At 34.3% G+C, this 23,638-nt stretch overlaps 2 protein-coding genes and 1 pseudogene across 5 annotated transcripts in view; 2 read left to right on the forward strand and 1 right to left on the reverse strand.

The window, feature by feature from the left end:
* Nucleotides 1–22,607, reverse strand: part of Cog5 (component of oligomeric golgi complex 5) — a 330,870-nt gene extending 308,263 nt beyond the window's left edge. Inside the window, exon 1 of the mRNA XM_074064981.1 lies at nucleotides 22,555–22,607. The gene's annotated coding sequence lies outside the window, so the exon portion shown is untranslated. The remainder of the gene's footprint in view (nucleotides 1–22,554) is intronic.
* Nucleotides 1–23,638, forward strand: part of LOC109688497 (B cell receptor associated protein 29) — a 38,759-nt gene that overhangs the window by 431 nt on the left and 14,690 nt on the right. For 2 of the 4 annotated variants that reach the window (XM_074064986.1, XM_074064987.1), the window contains exons 3-7: nucleotides 182–229; nucleotides 3,473–3,573; nucleotides 9,541–9,691; nucleotides 10,855–10,990; nucleotides 15,909–16,017. In XM_074064986.1, coding sequence (XP_073921087.1) covers nucleotides 182–229; nucleotides 3,473–3,573; nucleotides 9,541–9,691; nucleotides 10,855–10,990; nucleotides 15,909–16,017 — 545 coding nt within the window. The remainder of the gene's footprint in view (nucleotides 1–181; nucleotides 230–3,472; nucleotides 3,574–9,540; nucleotides 9,692–10,854; nucleotides 10,991–15,908; nucleotides 16,018–23,638) is intronic. The other 2 variants (XM_074064988.1, XM_074064989.1) reach the window with 1 other exon arrangement.
* Nucleotides 18,892–19,014, forward strand: LOC141421203 (small nucleolar RNA U109; annotated as a pseudogene).

The following is a 23,638-nucleotide window of genomic DNA, read 5'->3' on the forward strand; positions in this document are numbered from 1 at the left end:
ACCGCCAAACCCTTACCAGTACTGACCATGTGACTGGCTTCTGCAGGCTGCCAGCGTGACCTGGGAAAAGTCTGCTTAAGATTAAAGAGTTTTGAGAGCCACTTGTATAAAGGAGCTCTCCAATAGTAAACCCGCCTAACCAAGGACTATCTAGTGACAATATTAAAATATCGCTTTATAGGAAGTTGTATGACGCGCACAACGGAAACAGAAGTTCTGTTGATTACAGGTACAGTGGTTACGGTTTTGACATCTGTCCTGTCCTGTGGTCACCTTTTACCCTTGTTTTATTTCTGAATTGGAGCAGTGAAATAAATGTAAACATATAAAATTATTTTACAGTACAACATGGATGCAAAAATGTGAATTAGAGCATGTTATGGCAATTTAGAAACCAAAGCTAATAAACTACTCTTAGTTTGGGACCGTAGGTAACAAAAGAAACATTAATGACAATTTTACTACTTTTTATTTCTCTCAAGGTTAATGAATGTGTCTTAAAAGGGCTGAAAACGAAAAGTACCAGAATCATGTATTAGCATTACGTCTTTAGTAAAGTACTTCTTAAGGTCTTGAAGGAGTGAGTATTCCAGTCCAAGCACTGACTCACTTTACCTTTGTAATAATCTACTCATTAGGAGTTTAGTTTCAGATCTAGGAATTGATAGCATGAATGGTGAAACACATTTGTAACAGCAAAAAAAAAAAATGTTGCAAGTTATTTGTTTGTACTCATGGCATTAAAGAAAATCTTTCATAAGTGAGATCCTAGAGATAACCCACTAAAGCATAGTGCAGTAAAATCCTAGGACTGGAAGTTTTACCTTGGCCCAGGGTCCAGGTAGTCTTTCACAACTCTTAGCTTGCCCTTTACCTTGATTTCACCTACCTTCTGTTCTACCAACTGTACTATTGTTTTGTTTTGCTTTTCTTCCTTAAGAGGGAACACATTGAACTGACTGCAGGAGGGACAATCTTCAGTTACTTCATACAGTCCACTAATTCTCTGCAGATCACTTCTTGATGCACAGAAAGGGTACATACCCTAACTGAGGTCACCTAGCTGGTCCAAGTGATTTATGAATCAGTCTTTTTCTTCCTGCCATACTGTTGGTGGTTGGTTTGTTTGGGGTGCTGGGGTTTGAACTCAGGGCCTTCACCTTAAGCCACTCCACCAGCCCCTTTTTGTGATGGGTATTTTTTGAGATAGGGTTTTGCAAACTATTTGCCCAGGCTGGCTTTGGAACTGCAATCTTCCTGAGTAGCTAGGATTACAGGTGTGAGCCACTGGTGCCCACCTTGTTGGGGGTTTTTTGTTTGTTTGTTTTTGATTATTTTTAACCTATCCTGACCAAGTAACTATTGGATAAATGTATGTCTGTGTAAATGTGTGCATGATATATAAATACTCATGTGCATATGTACGTAAGAAAAGATATATATGCACAGAAATCATCTATACAATGTCTCTCTGTATTCACATCTTTTTACTTTTTTGTGGGACAGGGATTTGAACTCAGGACTTCATGCTTGCAAAACAGTCACTCTATTGCTTGGGCAACACCTCCAGTCTTTTTTGATCTGGTTATTTTGGAGATGGGGGTCCCTCAAACCATTTCCCCAGGCTGGATCTCAGCCTCCAAAGTAGCTAGGCATGAGCCACTGGCGCCCAGCTTCTTTTTACCTTTTATATGTGTGCCACCATAATCTTCAAAGAAAAGGTTATATGTTCATTTAGTTTCTCTAGTCTTTTGCCACATAAGTCAGTGCTTAAAAGCAACATACTACCAGAAATCCCTACCTGGACTTATATTCCAACTCTCTCTCCATGTTATTGTATGGCCTTGGGCAAGTTATCTCCCTCTGGTCAGTTTCCCTTTCTACAAAATGGAGGTAGTACTAGTATCTACCACATATGTTCTTGTGGTAACTAAATGAGATAAAGCATGTAAGAATGCTTAGGGCCAATACATTGGTAAAGATTCAATATGTATTAGCAGTTATTAGCTGCTTATGCATTGAGTCTTACTGTAAATTGCTAGTTTTCCCTATAGGAGGTTTCTTGCATTCCTCCTTTTATTGAACCTTAAGGAAGTAAGTGAATTTACATTTGGACCTACATCAAGGTATTACCACTTATGTTCTCTTTTTCAAAATAGAAAATTTTTGTTATATAGAATTCAAATAGTGTCTATATAAAAATGTTTAGAATTGAAATCATAGAGACAAAAGGAACTGCTTCATCTATATCTGTCCCCTTCTCCCCAGCAACTTTTGTTCTAATCTTAAAACTTTTTAATAGTTGCAAGTGCTTACAGTGTATTTAAATGCTTATTACCTTTATTTGTCTCCTTTGGACGCAGTTAATGTATTATTCATTTCAAATGATATTTTACAAAGTTTAGCAGTTGTAAGATGGACACACTTTGTCCTTTATAACTTATCCTTCTGACCTCTGTGTCTTTGCTTATATTGTTCAATCCGTCTAGACTATTGTCCCATCTCATTTCCTCTGTGTTCAGATGTTGACCTCTGGATAGCGGGTAAATTACATGGGTATATACATATGTAAAAATTTACCAGCCTATATATTTTAAGATTTTTTTCTATTCATATATATATATATATATATATATATATATATATATATATATATAGGTACATACATATATAATTTCTTTAATATTTTTTAAGCAGTCTCTTGGTTAAAGTAGAGAAAAATCTCTTACTTGGAGTAGATGTTAAGTGTACTATATAAAAATAAATGTGCAAAAGCCAGGCTTAATAGTGCATGCCTACAATCTCAGCACTCAAGAGGTTGAGGCAGAGGATTACAAATTCAAGGCTAGTCTGTGCTACATAGCCAGACCCTGTTTCAAATAAATAGATAATTGTGCAGAGTTAGACCTCCTACTGCTGAAATGTTGGTGATTGTTAGACCAAAAGACTTAGTCATGTTGTTACTCAGATATAAATACTTTTATTAACAATATTAACATTTTACTATAAGAATTCTTTTCAAAGGTTTTGTTCATGTATATGTACTTTAAAAGTAATTTTCTCAATTGTTTAAGAAAGAGTGCTATTATAGATGGGGTGAATTCGATCAAAGTACATTATATATGTGTCATAAAATGACACATATAAAATGACAATGAAACACCTTTGTAAAATTAATTTATGCTAATGAAACTTTTAAAGTTATTTTTACTTTAGAATATTTAAGCCACCAGACAAAAGATAATAAAACGTCAAGTATTATTAAATATGAAACTGTTCTCTGTTTTATGAGATATTTTGTCATGTCAGAATTAATAAATTTAAAACTTAAATTTCTCTAATTCTTTTTAGTTGCCACATTACTACCAAAGTATTACTTTAGTTCTAGAAGGCATTTTAAAGCCTACTTTTGATTATATTTTGTTATTGTTTGGGGTTTTTTAATACCTAATATAATTGTATCACTTTACAGATGGCAGAAGATTTTTTCATTTAATGTCTGGGGTAAGATTGCAGCTTTTTGGAACAAAGCTTTCCTTACCATTATAGTCCTATTGATTGTTCTGTTTCTAGGTAAGTAGTAGAGCCGTACTTTGAATAAGCATAACTCCAGTTCTTTTTTTAATGAATTCCTTGGTTTTTAATTAAGCTGATGTTGCTATTGATATAGTTGACTTTATGCAACCTATCAATATTATACGATGTAAATATTGATACTGTTTTACATAGTTGATACTGTTCTATATGCACAAATTTCAGGGAAGTGTGGTGATTCTTAACCTCTTAGGTTATTTGAAGGTTTATGGGTTTTTGTTTTTGTTTTTGTTTTGTGGTACTGGGGTTTGAACTCAGGTTCTTGTGCTTGCGAGGCAGGCGCTCCACCACTGGAGCCATACTCTTAGCCCTATATTAAAGTTTAAATGCACTAATGCATAGCCTGCTTTGCATTACCACATGTTCATTTCCCATGGTTACCAGGTGTACAATCCTTTGTACAGTAATGTTGTAGGTACCCAAGGACTTTGCTATGAAGAAACAAAGAATAGCATCATTAGTCTCTCAAGCAGAATCTTAGATTCAGGGTTTAGATCCTGGTTAAAAACAACAGCTACACAACAGATTTGGGAACCACTGCAAAAAAATTGAGTATGGAGTGATTGTTAGGTAATGTCAGGGATTTTTTTCTTAGCTTTTGTTGTGACAGCACTGTGTATAACAACCTACAGTCTATGGGCCAAATTTCTGTTTTTCTAAGTAAAGTTTTATTGGAGCATCACCATGCTTATTCACACATTGTCAATGCCTGTTTCCATAGACAACTCTAGAGATGAATAGTAGTTCCAGCTGTACGGCCTAAAACATCTGTCATCTACTCTCTTGTGTAAAAAAATTTGCCAATACCTTTTATACAGGAATATGTCTCTAATCTGAGGAAATGCATGCTGAGATGTTTAGGAGTATGAGGATTTTTGCAGGGAGGAGGAGTACAACACTAGGGTTTGAACTAAGGGCCTCATGGAACAGATGCTCTACCACTTGAACCATGTCCCCAGCACTTTTGCTTTAGTTTTTGGGCAGGATCTCTTGGTTTTTGCCCAGGGCTGACCTCAGATATCAGACTCCTGTGTAGCTGGAGGCACAGACATGTACCACCACTCCCAGCTTATTAATTGAGATGAGGTCTTCCTAATATTTTGCCCAGGCTGGTCTTAAATCACGATCCTTCACATCTCTGCCTCCTGAACAGTCATGGGTTACCATGCCTAGTCCCCAACATCATGATTTTTTCAACTTGAGTTTCAAGTGGTGTTAAAAAAGACAAAGCAAATACAGCAAACTGTTAACAATTTGAATCTAAGTGTAAGTATTATAGATATTTACTGGGACAGACTGAGCATCCCTAACTGAAAATTCTAAATTAAAGAAACTCCAAAATTGGAAACATTTTGAGCATTACCATGACCCCACAAGTGGAAAATTCCACACCTGACCTTATGTGACAGATTGCAATTAAAGCACAAGTACACTAAGAACATTGTATAAAATTAACTTCATATATATATATGTATATGTATATATATATGGTATGTATGAAATATAAATGAATTTCTGGTTTACATTTGAGTTCCATCTTTACAGTATCTCAGTACGTATATGCAGATATTCTACCATACAAAAACAAATGAAAAAAACTAAATCCAAACACTTCTGATCCAAGCTTTTTGCACCTGTACAAGTTTTTCAGCATCTTTGGAATTTTCATGGTAACAATAGTTTAGAAATTAAAAGTAGAGCTTTAAGGTTGTCAAAACAAATTCCGAGAGACTTCATAATCACCATGTTCTTTTAGAAGTACTGCTCAGAGAGATTAAGTGACTTGTCTAAGATAACGTAGCTACTTTTTGAAGTGTCACTCCTTGGCACTTTGACTTTTGATACACATTATAGACTACATTTTTCCTCAGAATCCCCTCACAGTTGTGTTACAGATTAAGTAGGTACATAATTTTGTGATAAAATGTTTCATGTTCCAAATCACCAGCTTCTGAAGTAGAATCAGTCATCTTTATGAAATTGAGAACATCTATTGTGAGAGGGTCTAGTATTGTTAAAAACAGGAAGGTAATTATACCAGGTCATGAATGGGTTTGTGCCTCATTTCAAAATGTCTCATGGTATATTATTGTTAATATTATTCATTGAATCTCTAAACACATAATAAAGTACAGTAAACTAGTTAGGAAATAAAACACATCCCTACCTGGCCACAAACTAAGTAACCTTTGGAATAGTGTCTCGGAATTTGATTTATTCATCTATGAAATTAAGGAAGAAATGGAAATAATCTCAGTAGCTCCAACTAGCTCTAGAAGAGTATTGTGAACTTCTTACTCTAAAATGATCACTAAAATTTCTACTGAAAGCTATCACTTATCCATAAGAAAGGAGACCTATCGTCCAGGTTCTTTTGATTACTATCAGAAGCCAACTTAACCTCGCTTGAGTAAGAAAGGGGAATATGAGATTGTTTCAGTGTAGCACAGGGAAGGAAGGAAACCAGATTCCAAAGAGGAACTAGTACTAGGAACTAAAGCGTCCTTTTTTGTATCCCTGCCTGTCTCTGTTTACTTCGTCTTACGTTTTATCCCTGAGGAAGAAAACATCATACAACTGCCGCAACCATGTGCAAAGATTAATTAACCATCTCTGAATCCCAATTCAAAGGAAATAATTGGAGTAGCTAGTACAAACCCCTTATCAGGTTAGCTATGGCCAGGGAGCCACAAGGCAGAATCATGACTGCTGGCTGGAGCCTACATTGGCAGAGTGAATAATTCTACCCTGTTAACATCATGGATAGTTAAGCTAGGGAGATAGAATTTATCCCCCAAGGCTAAGGTATCTTCATCTCAAAATGGGATTAAAACACCAACTTACTTCATTAAGGAGTTTTAAGTTTTATACATAGTAATATAGTTCAATGCCCTAGTCCACTAAAGCAACCATGATATAAATAATACATAACCCAGTAGATTACTCAAGCTTGCTTCTATATTTTACTTTGGAATTTATTTCATTTTTAGTATTGATTATCTCTAATAAAGTAACTATCATAGGGGATTGGTATTCCTAGAGACAATACTAATGTATTTGTGTGTGTATATGTGTGTGTGTGTGTTTTAGGGTCATAATAGACAGGAAATAGGAAATCAAGAATATGTTTATGTGAACATGTTTAGTGTCAGCAAAAGTACATTCCAGAATTAGAAAGTTTCCATAAGTGCTCCCCCCCACAAAAAAAAAGATTATCTTCATATGATTTGTAGAAAACTGACTGTATGTTGCACTCATTCCCTTATTATTGGTCTCACTCCATCTTTTTAGACATAGTTTCTTTGTTATTGTACAAAGGAGATTCATTCTACATGTGGGTTTATATGACCGTGTATATTTGTAAACCTCTTTAATATTATTGGTTAATTTTTTTTTCTTTCATGGTTATTTGTAGTGGTTGACATACTCCTGTTATATTATTGAAGCAATCTGATGAGTGACAAAGAGAAAACTGCCATTAAGATAGGACAAGGGCTGGCAGAGTGGCTCAAGTAGTAGAGTGCCTGTCTAGCAAGCCTGAGGCCCTGAGTGCAAATCCCAGTACCATCAACAACACAACAACAAAAAGATAGTTTGTGAGACCCTCAAAAAATACTACACATAAAAAAGGGCTGGCAGAGTGACTCAAGTGGTAGACCGCTTGCCTATCATCTGCCTAGCAAGCGTGAGGCCCTGAGTTCAAATCCTAGTACCACCAAAAATATATATATAAAGGACAGTGCTGGAGGTATGGGTCAAGTGGTAGAGGGCCTACATAGCCCTAAGTTCAAACCCGGTGCCAAAGAAAAGACATGTTTAGAAAAACTTCTAAGGGAAACTGGGCATGGTGGCTCATGCCTATAATTCCAGCATATGGGAGGCTAAGTCAGGAAGATTAACCATTTGAGACCAACCTGGCCTACATAGTGAAGCCCTGTCTTAAAAACTAAGAGGCTATAAACTCTATGCAAATAAATTTGAAAACCTGGGCAAAATAGGTAATTTTATAGAAAAAAATATAATTTACCAAGTGAATCCCAACAGATACAGAAAATTAAAACAGGCCACTTTCCATACAAAGTTATGAGAAGGGACCTCTACTTCAGAAAAACACATAGCTTTGTAAGAAATTCTACCACTTCAAAAATAAATATTACCAATTGTGCTTAACTTGTCCCAGAAATTTAAAGGAATCTTCAAACAAGTTTTAGAAAAAAAAAAAGAGTCTGGAATTGAAACATTAAAAATAAACCAGAACAAATAAACCAAATAGTGTGTTAGATTGATAGCATGACCCAGACAAAAGAATTATTTCAAACAACTCATATTTTAAGAACAGAAGGAATTGGCTGGGGATGAGCTCAGTGGTAGAATGCTTGTCTAGCAAGCACAAGGCCCTGGGTTCAATCCACAGCTATATGGGAGTCCATAGGTAAAAGGATCACAATCCAAAGCCAGTCACAGGCAAAAAAACGTGAGAGCCTACCAGAAAAATAAAGCAAAAAATAGCTGGTGGCATAGCTGAAGTGGTAGAGTACCTGCCTAGAAAACATAAGACCCTGAATTCAAACTCCAGTATCCACAAAAAAAAAAAAAAGATTATAACAAGTGTTGCTGAGGATGTGGAGAAATTGGAACCATCTTATAGGAATGTAAAATGGTACAGTTCTTTTGGAAAACAGTTTAACAGCTCCTCAAAAAAAGTTAAGCATAGAGTACCTGTATGGAACAGCAGTTCCATATATACTTGTAGGTGTATACCAAGAGGAAAGAAATGAAAACATGTCACCACAAAAACTTGTACGTGAATGTTTAACTTCATTCATAATAGCCAAAAAGTAGAAACAATGTAAATGTCCCTCGGCTGATGAAGGGATAAATCAAATGTGGTTTCTCTGAACAATGGAATATTATTCAACTATGAAAAGTAATGAAGTGCTGGTACATACTATCACACAGATGAACCTTTTAACATTGTGGTAAGTGAAGGAAGCAGACATAAAAGACCACATAATATGCCATTCTATTTATAGGAAATGTCCACAATAGGCAAACCCAAACAGAAAGTAAATTGATGGTTGCTGCCAGGAACCACCAATGCTGCAGGGGGTTGGGGGGGGGGAGGTGATGAAATTGTCCTGGAATTAGATAGTGGTGAAGGTTGCAGAACTTTGTGGATATACTAAAATTCACTGAATTACACACTTTAAAAAAGGATATCTTCATGAAATGTAAGCTATATCTCAATAAAGCTGCTATTCTAACTAGAATCTCCTTTTGTGGCAAAAACTGAGAAATACTGATGTTCACATGAAAGAAACAATCTAACTGCTTGTATCTCTACTGACTTTTGAAATATCTAAGACAGACACTTTGTCTAGGACATATAAGAATCCATTCATTAAGAATGAGTAAACATAAATGCTAATAAGATATCTGTTTTCCACTGGAAATAGTCCCCATGGATCTGAAACTTACCAGAGCTGAAAGCAACAAAGGAGCAGCAATTTGAATATTTCCAGTAGCAGGTGCCATCTGCTTGCCTGTCAGGGAAGTGTATGCCACCGTAGATCAAAGCCCATTTTAACAAATCTATGCTGATAGAAATTTCAGTGTAATGAAATATTTCTAAAATCTCAATTATTTAAAGTAATAGTGGATGAAATAAAATGTGAGAAATATAGTCTCTTGGAATTGATTGTGATGAGATAATATATTTATTACTGTCCATAGTTCAACTTTAGACATCCTTAGGGATAGAAAGAGTAAGAAATAATAGTATTTTACAGTACAGCAAGAGGTGACAACACAGTGATGGTAAATCCTAGATGAATGATTAAAAAAAAAAGAATGCCACAGTAATAATCTGCCACTACTTTCCATTTACAGAAAGTTTGGTAAGTTATTCCAAAGTTATACCAAGGTAATATTTTCTCTTTGTAATAGATGCTGTGAGAGAAGTAAGGAAATATTCTTCAAATCATGTCATCGAGAAGAGCACAACCAACAGACCTGGGGCCTATGAACATACACAAATGAAACTTTTTAGATCTCAAAGAAATCTTTACATTTCTGGATTTTCATTATTTTTTTGGCTGTAAGTAAAAAAAAAAAAAAAAAAGAAGCACAATTTTAAAACATTATTTAAGATTCTTTTTCTCATTTTTTCCACCTGTACTAAGATCTTTTAACTAATGTCTTCTCAAAAGAACTCAGACAGTATACCCAAATTACAAGTAATAGTAAGTGTGCTAGTTCCATAGTAAGTGTGCTAGTTCCATAGGACCTTGAATGATCTGTGGCGCTGACTCCGAAGCATTCTCTCATACTGTTCTCCAATATGTATAATACATTCCACCCCCACTCATACTCACTATTCATTCATTTGTTCGTTCTTACAACAAATATTTGTTGAGTTTTACCTGTCTCCTTCCCACTTTGGGGTCTTCACATAAGCTATTTCATCTGCCAGAACTCTTGTGTCTTTCCATAACCTAACTAACTCTTACTCATTCTTCAGCATCTCTCTCAGAGGACCTCATTCTGTAACCATCATTCCCTCTTCTATTATATGATCTCTTAGAATGTGTAAATACCTTAACTTCTAGTACCATTCACAATTGGAATTAAATACTGTTTTAACCTGTGCCTTCAACTAGAATCTAAACTCCTTGAGGTCAGTCTTATTTCATTCTCTGTTATGTACCCCATGCCAAGCATAGCATGCAGTACATAGGTCTTCCTTAGTAAATACCTAATGAATGAGTGATTGAAGCAATTGATTACAGTTTCTGATAACAGGAGCTACCCATAAAGAGATGTGAGTGAGCATTTTTTAGTTTTCTAGCCTTGTACAATATACTATAAGTAGCAAATTTAAACTGGGCCAAAAAAGAGGAGAAGAAAAAAAGATTTCTAGTATAAAATTGTCCTGTCTGTACTCCTTCAAACTAAAGGCCTCTGTAAGAAGAATAAGTACCACTGTGTGCATGAGACCCTGGGTTTCATCCCCAGCATCACCTGAAACAAAAGTACCACTAAACCTGTCTATTCTAAATGCTAGTCTTCTAACAAAGATTCCAAAGGAATGAGACACAGGCTTGTAACTGCAAAACTTGGATATAAAAAAGCATTAAACATTACCTTATCCACCACCATTTGTCTAAAACAGTCATTTGACAATGACTTTTAAAGATACAGTTACTGATGATTAGTCTATTTATGCATTATTCTGAACTTCTGTTTTTTATCCTCCCTTAGGGTGTTGAGACGTCTGGTTACACTTATTACTCAGTTGGCAAAAGAACTGTCAAACAAAGGAGTGCTTAAATCTCAAGCAGAAAATACTAATAAGGCTGCCAAAAAATTCATGGAAGAGAATGAAAAACTAAAATGGGTATTGAATTTTCTTTGTAGCATGTTTGTGTAATGTTGTTGGTGTGCCCAATGAGTAGTATAGTATTTCTCACCATCAAAACAAAGCATTTTTCACCTGTCATGCCAGTACTCTGGAAGCTGAGGCAGGAGAATCACACGTTCAGGGCCAGTCTGGATGACATAGTGAGACTCTGTCTCAGTAAAACCCTAGCATTTTCATAATTTATTAGCAGAAAGTGGCCACAAGTAACAATATTGTTGTATGGAATGATTGTTTCAAAAGTATTCTTTAGGTTTACTAGTTCCCACCTTTTCCCTCCATAATAAATTAATGTCATCAGACCTATTTACTATGACCGAAGGAGAAAACTTTCTAGAAATATGAATTTGTACTTTTATAACCATCAATTTTACTTCGTAACTGAAAGTAACTCTTTGTAATTTTTCCTGTGTGCATTTCCTATTGAGTTAGAGTATGATTGGTTGTGTAAGAAACAGAGGGCATTGATGCTACATTGACGATTGTGCATATTTAGAGTCTTTAGTTTGGTGATGCTCATGATATTCCTTTGAGAACCCTAGCCTTCCCCTCACATTCACGGAGAGTGGGGATCAGGTACTAGTGTTTTCCCTATTGACTAAAAAGAACAATAAATGGAAAAATAAAAGACACAAAATTACTTTGAGTTTCTTTTAAATTTAAAATTTTGGCTCAGAGCTCATAGCTTGAGTTTTTTTTAGTTCATATCATTAATTCTGCTCTAAGAAAAAGAATCAGTGGAACTATTCAGAAGTAAAGCAAAATTTCCTGAAGAAAATGTTCCTCAAATAATGCGACAAGATTTTTCTGTTAAAAAGAAGTACAAAGTCATTGTACACTATACCAAGTCATAGTTATGTAAAAAGTATTTTCAGTCCAGCAGTAGAGAATTAAAATCCTTAGCTAAGTACTAAAGCCCAGCCTCTTGAGACAAAGAATTAAAAGCACCACCTTTCATCAGTTGTTTTTTTGTTGTTCTGTTTGTTTTGTTTTGTTTTAATGGTGCTGGTGATTGAACCCAAGACCTCACACATGCTAGGAAAGAACTCTACCACTGAGCGATATCCTCACCCACCTTTTATCAGTTCTAAATGAGTAGCTATTATATGGTGCAAGCTTTGTAAAACTTTTTAAATGAGGCAAAAATAATTGTAAAAAGTTGTGAGTGATGCAGCACTATCATGGTCACAAGTCCAAAGCTTATCCTTTACTTTTTATGATATTTGACTCATATACTATAAGAAAGTAAAGACCTCTTTTCATAGAAACAAAATTCAAAAGTGTTTCTTTGAGTAGATTGTTAACAGGATCTTTTATGGAAACTTTTAGAATATAAGAACCAGTTTATATTTTGCTCTTCTGTTCTGTTTGGCAAAGCCATCGATCCATTGATGTCTTCTAAATACTCTTGTATTGTAAGTAAGTATAGTTCTTAGAAATCAAGATGTTGGTATTTTCTGTATTCAAAAGCAAACAATAAGTTAGTTTTGCTTTTTGGGTAATGTTTTAACAGTATATCAACTTCATTTTGTACCTTAATGTTATTTGCTTCATTTTCCATCCTTTGATCTCATTTCACAGTAGTAAATACAAAACTATAGTCCTCAAAGCTTTGATTAGTATATGATGACTAAATTCAAAAGCACATAGCCTCATATCTATGGAAGGATTTATCATGCATCCAGATTGCTTTAAAATTATGCACATAATCTTAGAATAATGAATTATAGCTACTATTAGAACATTGCTTTATTCTTCTTCAGTTATTTTTCTCTTATTCTTCAGCTCTAAGAAAATGGAAAGTTTTTGATAAAATTTTTTCTTAGGATATATTCATTATACAGAGGGGATTCATAGTGACAATTTTGATGAAAATAGAAAATATTTTTATAAAGCTCTTGATACTAGTATTTTTCTCACATACATTATAATTGATGCACTTAAATAATCTTGTTCATCAAGAAAATCACCATCCTCAAAAAATTTTGGGACTTTTCAGAGACATTTACCCTTGGAAGAAATTTATTTCACATTCACTGATTCCTTGACCTTCCATAATTTTTTTTTTTTCTCTTTCCTTTGGTTCCTTGTTCTCCTAGTTCCCCATTTCTTGCATAGTTGTGACCTACTCAGTGGTCCTACATCATCAGAGAGGAGGCACAGATGTGCTAGGCTAAAGCCAATACACACAGGGAAGAAAGTTTGTGAATTAGATATAAGTACTGTCAGTGCTCAGAGTAAAACTAATTGATTAGTAAGGTAACCAATAAAATCCTAGGTGAGAATGTCAGAAATTATTTTGAGTCAAGCATGGTGATACTCTTCTATAATCCCAGCACTCAGGAGGTAAAGGCAGGAGGATCATGAGTCCTTGGCCAGTCTGGGCTGTAATAACACTGTGTCTCAAAAATTTTTTTTAAAAATTTAATTTCAAGATACTTCATATGAATTTTTTTTTCCCGTGGCGTTGGGGATTGAATTTAAGTCCTAAACCTGCTACGCAAGGACTCTACCCCTTGAGCCATGCCTCCAGTCCTTCATGTGGATTTTGAAGTATTAACTAAGGAACAATAAAATTGCTGAAATACTTCCTCACTCTCTATCAGAGGCATATTGTCTAGTAGAAAGAACACTGTCTTGAGATCCAGGAGACTTGGGTGCTAGTTCCAGTTCTACCAGTAATTAGCAATGTGACCTAGGGCAAGTCACCTCATAAGTTCTGGGCTTCAAGGTTCCTTAGCTGTAAACAATAGTTAACATGATGCCAAGTATTGCTTCAAATGCTTCACAGTAAGGTATTGACTTTCCTAATTCTCACAACAATCCCATGAGTTTTGTATTTCATTATCTGCAATTTATACATGAGGAAATGGAGGCACAAGACAGGTCAAGTAACTTGCACAAAATCTCATATAGTAACAGAAAATTTGAACCCAAGCAGTCTGACTCTAGATTCCATAATCATAATCACATTGTTTTGTGTCCACAACTTCCATGCTGTCCTATAAAATGACTTGTGGTGCCTCAGACCCCTTTCTGTTCTTATATTCAATTAAATAATTATGAAAGAACAATTAACCTTTTGGGTTTTGTTCTTGTTTTTTTGAGACAGGACCTTACTATGTAGCCCAGGCTAGCTTTGAACTTACGATCTTTCTGCCCCAGCCTTCCTTGTGCTAGGATTACATTTGTGTACTACCACACCCAACTTCCAGTTAACTTTAACTGCTTTAAAATGACTGTGGAGCTTTACTTTTTATTGACTTTTTTCCCTCCTTCCCACCTACTAAGGTGAGATAAGAAGGGTGGGGCAGTGAATGCTTGTGTTCTTATAGCTTTTGAGTTTCAGATTCCAGAGCTCTTGATCTTTTTCCAGCATGAAATTACACATAATAAATTTGGACAATTTTACAAGTGCAGTAATGAAACCTTATTTACAAGACTGACACAAATCCAACTTTTCCAAGTCAGTGGCATAATCATTCAAGCAGTCACTGTAAACATTCCAGCAACTCAGTAGTTCTCTTCCAATTTGGGTAATCACTGGAGACTGTATGAATTGAATTAGTGCAGTAACAGCTAGAGTTGTTTTGAACTTGAAGTAAACAAATTAAGGGAGGTTTAGGGAAACTTTTTCTTGTCATGCTCTTTTAAAAAAATTTTTTTTTAATTTCAAAAGTATGAGGCTCTTTCCAGTTCAGAATATATTCATTCATTTTCATAATATATTTAAATCTTCCTATTTCCCAAAAATATAAACACACACACACGTTTATATACATATATATATATATATATACGTATATATGCATATATATATACGCGTATGTATGTTAAAGCTTTAATTCCTCTGCTGAGCTGCTTAATTACTGTTATAGCACAGCAGTACTCTATTTGGTTTTGTGCTACAATTTTTATGCTCTTGTCTTGTCCTTTCTCCTAGATTGCACTTACTTACGAGTAGAAACTGTCTTGTCCCTTTAGAACCTTGCATTGTAAAATATTTGCATCTAGTCATTACCCACTAAAACTTTGTGAGTTTTAGCTGTTAAACATAACCATTTACATTAGAAAAAGAATCAGTAAGGTTGACTGAGTAGTTCATGTGGTGAAGCACTTGCTTAGCAAGTGTGAAGCTTCAAATTCAAACCCCAGTTCCACCCCCAAAAAAGAAAATGGATCTCTAGTTAACTGATCCATACCAGTGGGCACATATTTTTATTTTAATCATTTGTTTTGCTATTCAGATTTTAATTGTTCTTGCCTAGAAAAGATAAGCTACAAACATTTTTAAAGCCAGAATAGATTTTAAAATATAAAGTGCACTGTGAAGGATGAACTGTATAGAGGTTAATTTAGAGACTGTTAATTTAAAAAATGAAAATAAAATTGAATTTTCCGAACATAGAGATGGCCCTGTCATTTTTCACTTACCCATCTCCACCCTGACATATTCTTAGGAATTTATATAAAAATAGTCTGAGTAGATAGCACTGCAATCAGAGCATAATGATTTTTCAATTAATATCAACTACAGAACTGGGGTTTTTTTCCCTTAGATTTAGTTACATACTTAATTGAGGAAGAGAGATTCACATTATTCACCTAAATAATTTTGAAAACGTAATTCGAATTGCAGCCCAACCAGAAATTCTTAATTTGAAATAAAGATTAATTTAGAGATCTATCCATAAGAAGAAGAAATCATTTTTGTGTTTGCCAAATATCAAGTTTCTGTTAGTAAAAGTGCCTTATAAAAAATTATAAAATACTGAAAAGGACAAAATAATAGGACCAGTAATTTTTGATAGTTTACTCAGGCCATTTTAAACCTCTTAAGATTACCTAGCTATTGCAATCTAAGCTTACTTCTTCCTGTAACTCTCTTTTGTGATAGATCTTGAAAAGCCATGGAAAGGGTGAGAAACATATTTTGGAAGCTGAAAATAAAAAACTAGTAGAAGACCAGGAAAAACTGAAAGCTGAATTAAAGAAGACTTCAGATGGTAACTTTTTGTGTACATGTAAAAAAGTGAAAAGACTGGCATGATATTTTATGGTGTTATACTTCATTGTTTTACATTAAACAAAGCTAATGCCTAAATGTCCTTTTGGCCAAAATACTAAGAATGACCTATTTATAAATTCCTGCTCAAATATGAAGATAAAACATTGTTGCAGCCAAGAGAAACATGTTCTGTTATACAGAAAAACATGTAGGTGTTTCAGATCTGTGTTGTAAACACAAATGTTCCTGCCTTAGCAAAAGAGCTATGTTCCTAAAACGTTGCTTGTAAGCATATTTTTGTAAAATGAGTCACATTTTTCCATCATCATACATTACTTCTTTTGTAGAGGTGATCACAAGGGGACAGTTTTGGTTATAAGAAAATAAATCACTGATCTCAAGCCCTATTATTTCTTACCTACTACATAAAAAAGAAAGCTCCTTGAAAAAGGTGGACAGACCTAGAGTAAGCAGTAATCTGGGGTATCATCTGAGAATTTGAGGCCTTATTCCAAAGTGCATTGCACGGTTATCTGAATGGGACATCCTGACTCCATATCCATGAAAGTATCTATTTCTTCTACATACATACATACACACACACACACATTTCTGCCTAGTCAAAGAACAAAGTATTATTGTCTGCAGCTGCACAGCACTGTAAAGTAGATAGTCTAAATCCAATGTCATTCTAGATAACTCAGTATGTTTGACTTGACACCTGGCAACATTTCTGTATGTAGGAACAAATTATGCTTGATGTTGGCCACACTGGGGAACCTGTCAGCCTGTCAGGGTCTTAAAGTAATTTTCTCTGTAATATAACTTACTATTATTTGAATACCTATTTACATTGTTTAGATGGAATTTACTTCATCAAGGTATATTCGGACTTGAAATTGAGACTCCAAAGATAAAAGCTAATTCTATAAACAAAAATCTTCAGGAGGATATTTCATGTGGTGCAAAATTCTTTAGTTTTTTGCTTTTGGGGTTTTTTTTTAGCAGTATAGAGCTTGAACTCAGGGCCTCACAATTACTAAGCAGGTGCTGTACCACTTGAACCACTCCACCAGCTATAGTTTTTATCTAAAGTTAAAAGAAAAGGGTAGTTTAAAGGCAGTAAGTTAAAAGAATTAAGTACCCCTCTAGACAAGGTAGTATGTTACATAATTGGTACAGTATAGCCCAAAATTCAAGAATCTTCTTATAGTTAGTACTATTGTGGTTTCTGCAATTCCAAAAGAAATTTTAACATTTATATGAAAATGAATTAAATGCTCCCCTCTTCTCTGCATTAATCATTTCAGAAAAGAAAGTAGGGTTCTCTTTCACCCAGCATGAAACATTGCTGCTAATCCTTTTAGAGAATTCAAGGAGCTGTTTCCAAAATAATTGTTTAAAAAATTATTTTACAATCTTTTGATTGTATCTGCCAAGGATGTCTTATGTTGTAAGAAGGTGGTACAGAAATAAAAGACAAGAATAGTAGTATGCCTTTTTACGCCTCTCTTAACCCTAGTCAATTTTGTTTCTTCTTTGCCTTTCAAAATTTCTAACCATGAAATATTTTGAGCTTTAACTTCCTAAGACTAAACTCTATTACATGAATATTTCTTTAAAAGAAACATTGGATGTTTAGAGAAAATGAATATAGGTATTATGTTTATAATCTGATGATAAGAGATACCAGGTTCTTTGTTTGAAATATAGACTATACAGCTACTTTCAGCAGTAATCAGTGTTGAGGTAAAACTTTAAACAGGACATACTCAAACAGACTTTAACCTGTTTGAGTATGTCCTGTTTGGTTCCTGCAAGATGTGTAATATTTTATGAGCACGTTTTATTTACCCAAAGTTATTTTTTAGATAACATTTTTAATAACCTTGAGACACTCAGAGGTTCCATTTCCAAAGCAGGTGTTTCTTTGGCTATGTTCTCTTGACTTACATAAAAAAAAATTCATGAAGGCAAGAACTAAGAAATCATATTAGTGTAGATTTTATGTGAATTTAGTAGTACAATGCTTTGTACACAGTGCTACTCAAAATATTCATTGAGTTCTAAAAAGTGAATGTACTTAGGTAGCAATGCATAAGAAATTTTCAGAAAGATCTTTTGGGTTTGAAAATTGAGCAAAAAGCAGTGTCACTTATATTTTATATGGGGAAATAGGATGTTTTGCAGATGAATTTTCTTACCCTTTGTGTTTCTTGAATCTAAGTGAAATATTTTCTCCCAAGTATACGTAGAAATAAAGTATAAATGCAAAGGTTTATTTAAGCCTATATTAGTCTCAAATTGGGAAAATGGTGTTCTATAGGCAGCTATTAAGAACAGTCTCAATTTGACAAACTCTCCATTGCGTTTTACCTCCAGCTCAGATTTTAGCCAGTTAGTAAACTATTCTTGTGCTTCAGCTAGTACTATTACCCTAGAGATCCAACAGAGAGCATACATACCCCAGAGTACCTAATTTACACTCAGGACTAAGTAAGGTGTAAGGACCTGATATGTCACTTCAATAATTCATTTAACAATAAGTTTGATATCCCAATGTGTGGAGTAATTAGAAAGGGCACTACCGTGAAAAATGAAATCCTAAGCTTTAAGGAATTTACAAAGTTCATAAGCTTGCATATTAGAAATAGACTTTTATGTTGTGGAAAACTTTCTGCTGCCCAAGGAGATTGACTTCAAAGGACTGCTCCAGGATAACTACTGGTATTTGTTCATATAACTAAATACTTTCCCAGTGTTTATTTTATAACTAGAGAAAAAAATGTGTGCCGCTCAATCATCGTATGCATCCAGGCAATGATTAAAAAAAAAAAACTTACATATTAATTAAATAAAAATCTTACATAGTGATTGTGCTGTATATAGAAACACCTGCTCTAATACATCTACAGCATGTTATATTTAAAAAGGAATTGTTAGCACTGCCAATCTTATAGTAAGAGTTGTATAGTAGTATATGTCTCCTACAAAAAAGGACAGAAGAAAATTCCTTGACCCTGCCTTTCTTCCTTCCTTCCTTCCTTCCTTCCTTCCTCACTCCCTGTTTCTTCCTTCCTTTCATCAGCAGTTTTTAAATAAATTTTCAAATAATTCATTCATTGAAAAATCATTTAACATGAACCATAAGAACACTTTCCTTAAAAAGTGTACCCGCTGAGGAAAAAGCAAATTTTAAATAAGTTTTCTAAACAAAGCATATGCAAACAGAACAAAAACTACATGTGAAGGTCTATTATGTGTACCTAAGTATTGGCAGCATTATAACAACAGACATTTGGACCAGGGAACAGAACATTTTAGTCCCCTATTTAAAATACTATTAATTCAGCTACCTTCCTGAATAAATGCTTCCTTATAACCTTGAATTACCTTGAAAAGAATTAAAATTTCCTTTTAAAGACTACCTTTAACATCCTCAAAGGTCTTGGAGTTTAAAACATCATCCTTAATTGCCAGTAATAAGTAAATTATACTAACATAAAGACCAGGGAGTAAAAATAGTTGAAGTGATTTTCAAGAGAAATTGAAGCTCAAGACAAGATGGAAATTTACAGGGCAATTGCTACTCTTATATACCAAAACCCCTAAATTCCTACCTCTTAAGTCTTAAGAATAAGACATAAGTTTTATATACAAATCTAAAGCTATAGTGCTTCCATTTCCTTACAAATGAACTGCATATATCTATCTAAAAATAAATTCTCTTAAGAATATTTTGTAGTAATAAATTCTTATAGATATAAACTCAGTTATGTTTAACTTATAGTTACAGCAAAGCCACCCTCATTTTAAAATTGTTAATGCTTAAAAATAGTTCATAATGGGTTTTTTTTGTTTTATTACCTAATAGCTTTTTTTATTTGGATAAAAAGCAAGTTTTCTTCTCTGATCATATTTCTGGAAGTTTCTGCATTTTTGACATCTTTTTATGAAGTAAGAACAGTTCATATTAAAAAGAATAAGACTGGCAAAATGGCTGAAATGATAGAGCCTGCCTAGTAAGTGCAAGGCCCTAGGTTCAAACCGCAGTAACACACACACACACAAAAAAAGAATATAAGGCTGGAAGTGTAGCTCAGTGGTAGCATTGATGCCTGCATGCTTAAGGCCCCTATTTTTTATCTGCACTGCCAAAAAGAAAAGGCATAGTTTATTTGATGGATGTGACAGACAATAGGCAATATGTAATTCATAGTACATTAATTTTTAAAGCAAAATTGTGACCAACCCATTTATTTAGGAAAACAAAGGATTTGTTAGTATTTGTTAGTTCATCTCAGTATTAGCTCTACAGTGTGGTTGATATTATTGTTAAACCAGGAAAAAAAAGAGTCTTGCTTTCTTAAGACTACTTTCTTAGAACAAATATGTGATACTTTATCCTGTTTAGTTCCTTGTTACACTCCCATTTAGTTGTGTCATTTTTTGTAAGCTCTTTATCCATTCCCAAAGCCTGTAACTATTTAAGTGTCTCAGTGACTAGGAGGAATAACTATAGGGAAGATATTTAATCAGAAATTCGAGAATACCTTATATATACTTGATGTCTATCTTGAGAAAAGCTTTTAAAATCTTTACAGAGAGACAATAAAGCAAGAGCAAGCATATTTTAAATCTATTTCATGAAGAGCTTGAAGCCCAAATGGGTAGCTCCAACATACATAAACTAACTGGGACTCATTTCCTCCTCTGTATGATACATGGGTTAGTCAACCAAAAAAACATGAGTGAAGAATGCTAACTGCATAGTCAATAAAGGAATTCTAGGCAATAGAATGTAATCAAGCACAGTTCTCTAGATGTGTTAATGTAGTTAGATTGGCAGAAAAATAAGTGAGATGGTATTTCCATGTGCCAGTAAACCTAACCACTTCTCATTAGTATTAGAATGTGGTTTGTTTAGAACACTTGTTGGATCCATTGATATGGAGTAATAAAACAACAGGAGAGAAGAAATGATTTGAGAAAATAAATCATCAGGTTCTCTTCGTTATTATTATTATATTCAGAAAGTAAAAAATGGTATTAGATATCTAGAGCTCTTTTCACCTATGAGAGCCTTTACTTATAGAAATATAATACAAAAAAATTACTCTGGTGCTATATAAAAGAGAGTGTTCTTCTAGAGTACCTGATTTTTTTTATTTTATCAAACTTTTACGTATACATAAATTTAAAAGTCAAATAGTGATGTAAGACTTAAAGTGAAAAATGGCAGTCTCCTGCAGCTCCTCTCCCCAGAAGCAGTTACATTGAACTCATGGGGCTATTTCTTCTGAAAAGGTGAGGGGTCATAAAAGCCAAAATAAAGGTATAGGGGCTCTAGTAGCACAGAGGAGAGGAAAATTGGTAAAAGAGGTATCACTTCAGCTGAGCCATAGGCATGGAGAGAAATTTCAGAAGCAGAGAGGGGAATGAATTTATTCCCTTGGTCTCAGAAATGCACATGTACCAAGGATGAAAGACCTTTGTGGCTGAGCTCACAGTTTTAGCAGAGTACAGTGGAAATGATGTGGCTGGTAAGAAAGCTGAGACATGAATACCACGCTTAATAGTCCAAAATGTATTCTAACACACAAAGGAAGCTAAAAGCAAGAAAATGTTTAACCACAAACAATTTGTAGCCAGAGATTTAAGATAAGAGAGAATAAAATAACTCTCAAATGTTTTAATTTGTGAATTCTCTTGCTCAAAGTATTTATTTAAAATATATTTAAGGCACCTAACTAGTGTCTGGAAATACGAAATTTGAAGTTACTCAAACTTGGTTGTAAAACCAGCTTTCACTTATTAACCTCTGTGTGACTTTGACGAAAGTTACTTTACTCTCAACTGTGGTTCTTCATAGAGTTGCCGTCCACACAGAGCATGTAGTTCAGTACCTGGCCTGTTAAGAGATACAATAAACTGCTAGGCATTATTACTGTTGTCATTATTGTTACTACTAGTAGTACTACTTCTGTCATAAAACTTTCCAAATTGAATAGGAAAAGACTGAAGTAAAAAGAAAAGTTTAGGCTTTAACTTCCATCTCAGAAAAAATTATAAGTAATTTAAAACATTTTTCTCAAGTTTAGGGTAAAGGAAATACAAACTTTCTTTCCAAATACACTTAATATTCTTTTTTCTATAGCAGAATGAGAAAGTACTAAATTTAAATGTAAAATCTTACAGGCTTTCTAACTTAAAAGAGATAAGACCTCTCAAAAGCTGATCATTGATAAAATGGGCAGTGTTAGATGTTTGAATTGTTCATTTACTAACTAAATCTGAGTTTGGACTATAAAACCAAAGTAGTTGGTTCTGCTTTGTTAGGATCTTGGAAATAGATTAGTTGGACCCACAGTGTTTTAATATCCCAGCATTTAAAGTGATGAGCACCAGTGAGATGAATTCATTTTTGTTTTAGTAGTTAGAGAATGAGTTTTGCTTTAGAGGTTGCTTGATGGGGATATTTGCATGTGAAAACCCAGCCAGAGTCTCTAATCAATTTATCCAAAAGTAAACTTACCATCTTCTCCTTCAAATTGTCTTCTCTTTTGGTTCCTGACTCAGTCACTTTTGAAGTTGATAGGAAGCAATCTGCTTGGAAAATTAAAAGAAGAAAAAAGTTTTTTTCTAAAACTAAATCTTATTATGACATCTCCTATCTATGTATGTAGCCTTTATTCTTTCTATGGGGAAAATTGATAGAGGGAAAAAAACTTTATAGGAGGTTTCTTAATATTTTCTGGTATAATTTTGATTATCCTCTTATGTTCTGACCCAGTATTTTACAGTTCTTTTGAGTAAATTTCTAATGTAAAATAAAAACAAAAATTTACATGTGTTGTTTTAGACAATTTACAACCATGTCCTCTGAGCTAAATATAGCCTGTTGCTTTTTTTCTTTTTTTGGTGGCACTGGGGTTTGAACTCAGGGCTTCCTACTTGCTAGGCAGGCACTCTACCACTTGAGCCACTCTGCCAGCCCTGTTTTCTGTGTTGGGTATTTTCAAGGTAGGGTCTTACAAACTGTCTTCCCTGGACTGGCTTTGTTGAACCGCCATCTTCCTGATCTCTGCCTCTTGAGTAGCTAGTATTACAGGCATGCCCAACCCTGTTGCCTTGTTTTTATAAAATAAATTTATTGAAACAAAGATGAGCCCATTCATTTACATGTTTTCTGTGGCTGCAGAGTTTAGTAGTTGCAGCAGACTGCATGACCTGGAAAACTAAAAATATTTACTAACTGTCCATTTACAGAAATATTTGTTGACCTTAGTTAGGGTCTTCAAAAAAAAATACTTTTTCAGCATAAGTGAGGCTATGCTGAAAAGATTTGCTACTGTGAACATTGTTATCAAATCTGTGCACATAAGTGCTTGCTGAATGAATATTGATTGGTAATTTAAGAAATTTTGGGGCTGGGGGTGTGACTCAAGTGGTAGACCACCTGACTAGCAGGTGCAAAACCCTGAGTTCAAACCTCAGTGCTACAAGAAAAGAAAAGGAAGGAAGGAAGGAAAAGGAAGGGAAGGGAAGGGAATTCCATATACACATGAAATTATTTTATAACGTGTTCCCCTATCAAAGCAGCTTATATACCTGCTCTT

Source organism: Castor canadensis, chromosome 2 (genome assembly GCF_047511655.1).
Source record: "Castor canadensis chromosome 2, mCasCan1.hap1v2, whole genome shotgun sequence".
Classification (NCBI taxonomy): Eukaryota; Metazoa; Chordata; class Mammalia; order Rodentia; family Castoridae; genus Castor; species Castor canadensis.